Source organism: Cucurbita maxima, unplaced genomic scaffold, assembly GCF_002738345.1.
Source record: "Cucurbita maxima cultivar Rimu unplaced genomic scaffold, Cmax_1.0 Cma_Scf00018, whole genome shotgun sequence".
NCBI lineage: Eukaryota > Viridiplantae > Streptophyta > Magnoliopsida > Cucurbitales > Cucurbitaceae > Cucurbita > Cucurbita maxima.
In genome coordinates, this window is record NW_019272034.1 from 3,437,412 (window position 1) to 3,448,573 (window position 11,162).

Sequence of the window (11,162 nt, forward strand, 5' to 3'; positions counted from 1 at the left end):
GAAGCTAATATTCAGAGTTGTCTCCTCTCCAATTTTATTTCAGTTTTATTACCAAAGAAATAAAATTTTAAGTATCAACAAAGAACAAAAACCAGAAAATGAAAATTTAAATGTACATTCATTGAGCATTAGCGTAGCCACGTGAAGATGCTTGCTACACACCAATAAACAACTCAGTATTCTAATCTTTCAATGCCGATCGCCCACTCCACCGCCGCCACCGCCGGAGTGTTAGTTCTCGGAATTAGTTTAATAATCGAGGAGGGTTTTCATCAGGTTTCATGTGAGTCGAGGGGGAAACACGTGTCCTCACCCCCGGTGTGCCACAGAAAATGGGCGTAGTTAGCGGCGTAGTACGAGTTGCCGGGTTCGGCAGAGATGGCCTCCAAGTAAGTCTCCTCCGCCGCCCATAAGTCGTTCCTTACTCGCCACAAGAAGGCGGCGTATTTGTCGAACGCCTCGGCCTCCGGCGGCTCTAACGCCACCGCCCGCTTGAAGTACTCCTCAGCTCTGCAAATCAAAAAAACGTAATTCAATATATGACTTATCTTGAATCTTTCTTGTTTCATGTAATTTCAATTCCAACAACATTGTTTCCTAAATATCTCTCTAAAAATGAACAAAAATGAACTCAACTTGCAAGATCTAGTGGACCACAGGTTATCGTAAACGACGAGAGAGAGGCCGAATTTTCTTTTCTTTTTTTGCGAAGGGAAGCGCGTGTGCACTCACGAGCAAAAGATCGTGACAAGTGCAATCGATTTTTGTTTTCTAGAACTTGAACCAGCGCCACACGAGTAGCGATCGGAAAGTTTTTCAAGAAAAACGATGACTCGGAAATTTCGTTTTTCGTATTGAACTCTCGGAATTTTGTGTAAATGTAAAATTTCTTTTCGTATAGTAAATTTCTTATAGGGAGAAATGGATTGCAGATCAGAAAAAGAAAGTGAAGATTGAAATTAAAATGCTATGAGTGAGAGAAAATGGACCTGTCATAATCATGGCCGACGAGGTAAAGAAACTGGGCGTAGTTCGTGAGGAGGAGCGGATTGTTAGGTTCTTGAACAAGGCTGGTTTGATAAAGAAGCTCTGTTCTTAAATAATCTGCGTAATCGTCTGATTCCATGTTCGCCGTTACTGGCGAAATCAGATTCTGCAACGCTTCGTGATCCAGAACTCCGTCACGCCATTGCCGCATCTTAGAAGCTTCTTCCACTATCGAATTCCACAACTCGGCTTCCTCCTCTTCTCTGTTTGAAACTGACTCTGGCTTCTTCGTCGTTCCAAGGGAAGAAACCTGAGAGGCGTTATCCGGAAGGATCGTTCCGTATTGATCGGACCGGTTCAACTGTCCGTCATCGTCGACTCCGCCGGCGATTGGCCGTACTTTACCACCGCCGCCATTGTTTCCACCTATCGATGTCGTTTTTCCGCTTGATGAAGACACGGAAAATGTTTTGATGGTGGATGAATCGAACTTTGAGTGGTGTTGGTTGTGTGATTCGACGACGGAAACCACCGCGGCTGGCGGCGGCGAAATGGAAGCAAAAGCGGCGTTGTTCCCCATGGAGTAGACTGTGAAATTGGCCAACAGGATCATAACGGAAACCATTAACGTTGGAGTGTGAGAGAAAACATGCTGAAATAGCCAAACAAACGAAGCGTGAGTTTCTTTCTGGACACGAACGAGAATGCTCTGTAGATCTTCGAAATAAAGAATCTCCCGCAGCCGCAGAGCATAGCTATGAAGTTCGCGAATCATAAACACAACAGATGAGAAGGCCTTTTTGACGGAGCAATGAGAAGATTGCCCCGATTCTCTGATATCCTCTTGCCATTGTAACTTCTTCTTTATCATTCTAAGCGAAACCGGAAGATCGAAGCTGTTCGCCTTCCGCTCAATCATTGCCGGAACAAGCTCGTCAGGCCCCGGCCAATCTGGAGGTTCGTGACCGGTTTCAGGCCACGATGGCTCTACATATCCGGATACTGAATCAAAATCTGAATCTGCACAGGTAGCGCTATTGCTACCGGCAGTTTCATCCTCATCAGCAGAATGTTGAAATCTGAGCGTGAGTTCCTGAATCTTCTTGGAAAATTCCTCGTCCGAGAAGGCATCCAAGCTCGCGCTGCAAGTTCTATTGATTCTACGATTCGTCCGCTTCGGAATCTCGCAAGATCGCGACCGATGGAGCGAGGTCGATTTCGAGCCAAACAGAGTCGATTGCTCCAACCTTTGAGCGCACCGCCACACGAGAGATCCTCCATCGGCATAGTTCCGGCGCTTGGAGGACGACGGAGACAAAACAGTAGAGGCTAGGGTTTGAGGAGATGAAGGACAATGAGGAATAAATGGCTGTGACCAATGGAAACAAGTCGTAGCTACCTTTACTTCCATAATCTTCCAGAAAAACCAGCGATATTAACAAGCCAAACAGAGGATTAAGGAATAGATAGAAGACGAAATTCGAAGCTTAACAACAAAGGCTAAATCGAAGCAGAATCAAAGACTGGGGCAAAAGCTTGGAATATCTGAGAATTTCACCTCCACGATTCGGAAAAAGTTTCACTCAGATCCAGATAAAAAAAGAAAATACGAAAGCCTCCTTCCTTTCGACTTACTCAAACCTGCAAAAAGAAAAGAGGAAAGAAAAAAAAACATCAAAATCAAACGAACAAAAAAGCAGTAAATACCAGTAAGTCACAATGAATCCAAACATTTCCACCAAAATTTTCCAATACAAATACAAAACGGAAACTCCAGTGTAAAAAACCACAATCATTTCAACTTTTTCCAGGAAAATCGGATCACTAAACGCACACAAAATTCTATGGAAAAGAAAATCGGATCCAACGCAAGAACTCGAAAACTCATTCATTCTCATTCAAATTCTTCGAACAAACAAAACTTACTCGGATTTGTCGGCTCATCGGAAAACGCTCCGATTGAACACGAGGAAAAAAAAAATAAAAAGAAGAAAAAACAATATGGAAGCAAAATTAGAACCGTAGGTCCGTGCTTCACTTTATCAGCAAAGAGAGGGCGCTTGGGGTCGACTTTATATACGGCAACAATTTCTGAACTGTTCGATTTTTTTTTTTTTTTAATAAAAAAAATCCATAATTAAACAATTAATTATAATCACGGAACACGGTCAAATGGTGGGGCATGACCAAAAAATATCAAAGCCCGTACAGAGAGATGGAACTGGAATAGGCGGTAAACGGTCGCTTTACAAGGAGTACTAAAACGAGTTGGGTTAATTAATTAAAATGGTCCGGGTCAGAGGTGACGTCGTTAACCGTTAACCTTAGGAGAAAAAAGTGGAGCCCTTTTTTGGCTTTTGGACGCTAACAAACGCCGCCTAATTAACGGCGACCGTTTGCAGTCAAATTTGTTGCTTAAAAATACAGTAGGACCAAAGATAAAATAAAATTTAATTCGATGAATTTCCACGTCATTAAATTGATATAATTTTAAAATTATATACACCATATTATTTTATATTAAAATAGTATATACGATATATATATATGCATATGGTAACCGTGATTACTATTGTTTTGTAATGTTTACGTTAAAAAATTTACCACGTAATTTTGCTAGCAAAATTTACTTTGGATGTTTATAGGTAATTTTTATGATATTAATTAGGTTTGTTAGCTCTTCACGGGTTTTCGTATCAAGCTTTAATAATTTGTTCAAGTAACCTAGCGGGGCAAAAAAAAAAACACGTCATTCCTTGTACATATTCAACTTAAAACTCTCTTATGATCAGTTATTTCTTCTCGAACTTTTAAATAAACAGCTAAACTTGATTACTTAAGGAACATACCATTTTAAGAGTTAATGATTTAATCTCGATCGCACGAACTTTTAAAAAATATAATAAATAGCTGTCAAGGGCAAATAAGACAAGTGGGAAAATCATAGGATCAGATTTTACTTGAAAAGTCCATAAGTTAGGCAAATATAATTAATTCATAATTTCAATAACTAATATTTAAATCATTATTATTATTATTATTATTTACATTAAGTGGAAATTATAACCATTAACAAGGATTCTCATTCAATGTATACTATAATTTTTCATGGAATATAATAAATTAATAATTGAAATTAAAATTTTGAAAATAGAAATAAAAATTCCGAAATATTTTTTATTGTTCTCTTCCCTAATTTTTGTTTGACTTTATAATAAATATTTTAAAATATAATTATATAAATTTTTTCCAAGGATATTATTTATTTATTGAATTTGTGTTCATTTATCTAAATAATTAATATTAAAAAAAAAACAGTGGGATCAAGCTAGTTTGTACTAATTTCAAGCAATATAAATTACTTAAAAATCATAATTTAGACTCTGGTATATATATCAATATCTTGACAGGTATATAATTTTAATTTTTTTTGTTTACCTAATTTATAATTAATTGGGTAAATATTCATTAATGACATTTTAAACAATAAAATCAATTTTTGAATATTATTTTAAAATATAATCAATTTTGTGGAAGTAAATGCATAAATAAATAAATTCTCCGTCAGCTTAAATAATTGTTGGTGGATTTAATTTAATTTTTTAAAAATTAATAAATTTATTAAATATAAAAGTGAAAGTTCAAGGATCTACAATATTATTTTAAAATTTAAAAAACTATTATAAACAAAAATATAAACGTTCCAAAGGTTAAATTTGTAATTTAACAATTTTCGAATCCTAGCTTTATTTCACAAAAAAATACATTTATTATTTTATTTATAATTTTTATTTCCTTAAATCATTCTTTGTCTACAGTAGAGAAGGAAGTTAAGAATCAAATGTCTTTTCAAAAATTTTAAAAGAAGAAATTAGAAAAAAGTGGGTCACTTTGCAATAAATAAACCACTCAATACAACATGTGCAACCCATTTTTTTAAAAATTAAAATTATAAAATATATATATATTTTTTTTAAATGCAAATAAATAAATAGCTTGGTTGCTGGTTGTGGACCCCACAAGATATATTTGTCTTGCCATGTTGGACATGTCCAATAATTTGTTATTTTGTTATTATTTTTTATAGAAAAAAATAGATAATTATTATAAAATAAAGTAGGGGCTATTTATGTTCATTAAATCGATTTGCAACTAAAAATAATTAACTGTTGTTGTTCGACTTTTTGATTCGTTTGTCTGTTTGAAATGTTTGTTCAACCTTGCTTCTTACTTCGGTTGGATGATGAAAGTTCCACATCATCTAATTTAAAAAATGATCATGTGTTTATAAACAAAGAATACTTCTTCCATTGGTCTAAAGCATTTTGGGGAAACCCAAAGCAAAGCTATGAGAGCTTATGTTTAAAATGAACAATATCGTACAATTGTGGAAAGTCGTGTTCGTCTAACAGCTTAGTTTGTCGTCCATCTCATTCGTGAAGCCTTGATTTTGGAAACGTTCTCACATCTCTCCACCGCTCAATTTGCCTTCGTCCTCCTCCAACACGTGATGCCCACACTGAACTGATAAGTTATTTTCTTTTCCTCTCTTTTGATTGCTTACCTGCACAATTTTAGCTACTCACATTCAAAATGTCGAGTAAACCTTGGGGATTACCACACCCAAATTGATAATTTATGAGGTTACAATTGCCAAACTTCTCACACAGTCGTTTGAACACTCGTCGTAGAAACCAACATTTTGCTTAAAGGGAAAAACATAGGAATCTATGTCGGACCCAGTATTTTCATGAAGTCCTAACATGTACGTTACCTATGTTTGAGTTGCTATAGATGACACACGAATTCGTATGCTATAAATACAATGTTATAGTGTGTTTTCTTAAATATGAACGTGTTTAACGGTTTACGACACCAACTTCTTGTTTTTTGTTCATTGTGTCATATCTATGCATGCGATAAATTATTTATGGTTGACTCACATATGTATTTTAGTTAAAAGTTGTCTCTCGATTATTATATCTTAAAAAATTGTTTATTCATAATGTTCTAAATATCAAAATATCAAAATTAGATTTGTTTTTATTTTAAAAAAAAGACATATTAATTAATTAATTAAATAAATAATTAAAAAAATCTGGGAACCAGTCAAGAAGAGGCAAGTTGGCAAAGGCGGTCCCTGTCAGATTTTAAATATATAAAAAAAAATCAACGGCTCACATTCTCTCACTTGATTGTTTGGACGGTCCTAATTCACTTGACAGAGACTCTTCTTATCTAAGAGATACCTATGTCGTAAATAAATATTAGATTTTTTTGTTACCTTTTCATGGCCAAAAAATATCTTGTCAATTATTATATTTGTGGGAAATTAGTGAAAGATATTATTTGGAGTTTATTTGTATTTTTTTATTAAATGAAAATACAATAAATTTATTTTTAAGCAAAATTGGAACATTTTAAGATTTTTTTGTTTTATTTTTATTTTTAACTTATTTGTGCGAATTTTGATATAAATATTTATTTAAGGTAAACTAAATTTGAATTTAATTTCTATTTCGTAATTAATTTTTTCGGAGTTAATACGTTTAATCTCAAAATGAGTTAATAATAAATGTTATATATATATATATTTCATATTATGAGTTTAAACTGAAATAAAATATTTAAAAGAATTATAAGAATAAAAATAGAGATTAAAAGTTTAAAGTGAGTAAAAGATGGGAGAAAGGACAAATGTGGGGCCGGAGTGGCCTCGTTTGTCAGACAGATGAATCTCCGCCGTGAGAGTGGTGGTGGTGGTGGTGGGGCCCATCGCCGGACAGCCTGTACTCAACTCATTTTATGTTTTTAGAAAATATATTGTCAAACAAATATCACTTCTTTATTGTAAACTCGAATATACAATAATTATAAATCTACGAACTCCGAAATTGAATCGATTTAGTTTGAGTTCAGAAAAATGAATTCAATCTTATCTGAAATATTAATCCAACCTAATTTAACATAAGTTGATTGAGTTGGTCCGGGTTGTCGAGTTGAATGTACACCTTCTTTGTTTTACTGACCGTTTAAAAATATTTTTTTATTTATTCAAATGTAAAATTTTGGAGTGATTAAAGGATTTTAGTGATGGCTCACCCAAATTTATAAATTAAATTATAATTTCTAAAATTAATTTTTTTAATAAAAAATAATGGTCCAAATCACCTCTCTTATTAGAAAAGTTTGATATTTTATATTTATATTCATCAATGCACTTTATTTTATTCTTAATAATAGAGTATTTTATATTCCCTAACAATTTTACTATTGGTATATATTTTTCTATTTATATTTACGTTAAACCCTAACAAAAAAAATTAAATTTACATTTTCCATAAAAATACTCTTAAATTTTAAATCTTCAAAAATTTAATAATACTTTATTTTTTTAAAATTTAAAAAATATACTTAAAATTTTGTTTCAAAATAAAATTTTTTAAAATTGTTCTAAAAATATTTTTTTGAGTTTGGAAAAGTTCCAATAATACTCTTCCAATTAAAAAAAAATTACATTTTTTAAACTTAAAAGATGCTTTAATTTTTTTTTAAAATTTAAAAATATATTTATGACGTTTCAAAAATAGTCATGAACTTCTCAAAATAACATCAAAATATTTATAGATAATTTAAGAGGTTACAATTGACGGTAAAAATTCTTTAAAACTTTTTTTATAAAGGTAAATGATGTAAATGTTACTTTTAAAATTTTATGATTATTTTGGAGCATAGTACTAACGATAAAAGACATTTTTATTTTTTTTTTAAATCTTGAAGGGTATTAATGAAATTTTTTAAAAATCAAAAGTATTTTTTAAATAATATTAAAAGTTTAAAAGGTATTTTTTGAAGTAAAAATATTAACGGTTTCATCCAAGCTAGCTGTGAATGCTTGATTAATCCACCACATTTAAATGGTGTGAAAGATACCTATGATAATAAGGCTTATAATAAAATATCAAATATAATATATATGGTAAACTATAATTTATTACTAAATATCCTGAACACTAGTGAATATTTTTCAGATTTTTTTTTAAAGTTTATAGATATCTTTTGGTATTTTTATTAATTAAAAAATTAGAAATTAATTTTGTTAAAAAAAATGATAAGACATTTAACACAAATAGAAAAGAATTGGTAAAGGAAGAAGCAAAAAATATGGTTATAATGGAAAATAATGAGAAGAAAAATCAACTTTCTTCTTTTATCACACAAAATTGCAAGAAGAATGTGACTTTTTTTTGGTATCCCTACCTAAATTTGTCCTTTAAATACCCTAATCACATGGCCCATACTCATACTCGTAATATTTAAACACCCTCTCATAACTAAACTTCTCTATATATGGTCGAGATTTGAACCTACGGACTTTAAAGAAAGTAAAACTGTTTTAATCACCGTTCGTTTATTCTTAGACCCAGTTGTGAAAAAGAAATCTGAATCGTTCCTGTTCGTGAAATTTTGAATGAACTAATTGAACCTTCCCTATAATACGTAAAAAAGACATAAAAATGGTAAGAATATTTGGTGAGAAGAAAAAAAAACGATAAATATGGTCTTGATTTAACATATTAGATGATTCAATGCTCCCGTTCTTTTCGATAACTACAAGAAAGTACAATAATAAATGTGACGTTTTAGGTGGCTAAAAGGCCAAACTTTTCCATCCCAAAATTATTGGAAAAATGTTTACTAACTATTACATGGGGGCAAACAATCAATCAGAGACTACATTTTTTCCTAATTACATTTTCTATCGTAAATAAGTATTGCACGGAACCGCTGTACGATCGGTTCAATTAAAAATTTATTTCTTATGATTATTAAGACGAAATTGTAATTAAGTTCGTGTAATTTTAAAAAAAATAAACTTAAAAATAATATGGGTACATTTGAAAAATAATTAATCAAATTTTATTATGGTGTTAAAAATTCAATCACATCAAAAATCGATAAACTAGAATTTATTGTTCATTTTAAAATATACATTTTGCTTTGATTCTTAAAATAATTCTTAATGTAATGATAAATTTTAATTAAATGTTTTACTGACGGACATTTTAGAAAAAAAATTGAATAATGGACTCGAGCAATCAAAACTAATCCAATTTGACAAATTTACGAGTAAATTAGATTTGATTCAGTATTTAATAAGGATTGTTTGTGCTAAAAAAATTTATGATTCGAACAATAAAATTTAGTCTAAAAATATTTGAATCCAATCCGACCCGACCCACAAATCCTCTAAATTGACCATTCAATACGACGACGTTTGGCAATACTTTTGAGTGCTTTGGGCTAATAAATGGAGGGAGTTTGCTTTTGCCCCAAACTCACTAGAAGCCGGTTGATTCGAACCGGTTCGGTTTGGGTCGGTTTGATTCGATTAGTTAGTCTAGTTTATTGGCCCGATTCATTTCATTTTTCTCTAATATTCAAATGGATTTCATCGATACGATGTTTATGATAAATTTAGGTCTTAATGAGAAATTTAAAGAAAGGAAACAGTTATTCTCGCACATTTTAGGCTTTCTCGAGATAAGTAGCTAATTGGATAAGTTTACGAGCCCTATTTACATGATTGAGCATGAAATAGAAATATTGTTATTTACTTGGCTAAGTTGATGTGGAATTTATGATTTCTGTTAGGTCGTGAACTATGAGCTTAACAAGTAAAGGTGTATCACGACATGTGAATTATGATATTGTTGAAGCCTAATGTGTATGAATGATCGAGAAACTGTTAGATGAAATTTTTAGTACAAGGCTTAAGAAAGTAATGGATTTGTTTGTGCCGTTTCGTTGGGATGTTATGTGCCTGGTTACAGGATTGCTAACTATTCCCTTGCACATAACTTATTTGGATAAGGGTAAGGATCTACTTACTTGGCAAGCATGAGCTCGCTTCTCTCATGATTATGACTATTATACTATATGAGGACTACTATAGTCGTAAGCTAATCAAACTTTATGGTAGCTACGAGATTAGCATGTATTTTTAAATTTGTGCTCTGTTTTTTTTTTTTTTACTTTCTTTTCAATATTATGTTTATTTCGTTGCAATTTCATTTATTTAATTTTGATCGTCCTCCTATTTTAAAATTTTAAAAATTTGTGTAGATTTTATTAAAAGATAAAGTAGATAGAAAGAATTATTTATTATTATTATTATCATTTTAAGGTTTGAAATATTTTATATACATTGTTTTGTGTATATGAAAAATTATATATGATTGAATAAAGTTTAAGAAAGTTGATTTATTTATTCCTCAACTAACATGTGGGGTTGAACTTAAAGAAAAATAAAGATGTGGGGTTGGGTAAATCAAATAATTTCAAGCCCAATATAATTAATTAAAATTTCCTAAAATTATATTTATTAAAAAAAATTAATAATTTTTAAAAAAGATGGGACAGCAAGAAAAAATCTGAGGGAACATTAGCCCCCAAAAATTAGAATTCCCTTTGGAAAGGCAAGTGGTGGGGTCAAATAATAATATAAATCATAATAATTCAATATCTTTTAATTCATTACTCTTTTTAAAACTTTAATAATTTTTTTAAAAAATTATTAATAATTCAATAAATTTTATCCTAATTCTTGCGAGAATTAAGGCTCTCGTCGTAGAATTTGAAACTTGTCATAGAATTTGAAACTTACTAAATATGCCTCCTAGAATTTGAAACTTACTAAATGCACCTCCGCTAAGAAGCTCAGATTCCTTTTTGAGGATTCTATTGACTTGACTAAGTTGATGAACATGACTTTCTACAATGGTATGATATTATCCACTTCGAGCATAAACTCTCGTGACTTTACTTTGAGCTTCTCCAAAATGTCTTATATCAATTCATGATCATTCCCTAAATTAGCCGAGGTGTGACTTTCATCCAAACACTTTTAATCTCCTTCTTTCATCCAAGAACTCCAGAGAATTTTTTACAAATTAAAGACCCAAATGAGAAGCATAATCAAATTCTAAGGGAAAATATGAATAAATAAAAAGAAGATAATGAATATGTTTTGTTTTGTTTTTAACTTTGGCTGGGCTTCTAGAGTACCAACATATCTATACAGCCTAAAATGTCCTAGCAAGCAGCACCCATCAAACCATAAGATTTCAAAGCCCATCTCTGTCCCTATCACTAATTTCATTTGCTGATATTTC

General features: G+C 31.4%; 1 protein-coding gene across 1 annotated transcript; it reads right to left on the minus strand.

Moving 5' to 3' along the window:
• Positions 1–3,052, minus strand: LOC111492931. Its single transcript, XM_023142449.1, has 3 exons — positions 2,914–3,052; positions 990–2,628; positions 1–510 (listed from the first exon to the last, which is right to left on the minus strand). The coding sequence occupies exons 2-3, from the start codon at positions 2,396–2,398 to the stop codon at positions 273–275; spliced, it is 1,647 nt and encodes a 548-aa protein (XP_022998217.1). The 5' UTR covers positions 2,399–2,628; positions 2,914–3,052; the 3' UTR covers positions 1–272.
• Positions 3,053–11,162: the final 8,110 nt, after the last annotated feature.

Coding starts and splice junctions, on each gene's coding strand:
- LOC111492931 (XM_023142449.1), bottom strand. CDS start 2,398: ATGGAAGTAAAGGTAGCTACGACTTGTTTCCATTGGTCACAGCCATTT. Junction 511..989: donor GTCGGCCATGATTATGACAG/GTCCATTTTCTC, acceptor TTTGATTTGCAG/AGCTGAGGAGTACTTCAAGC.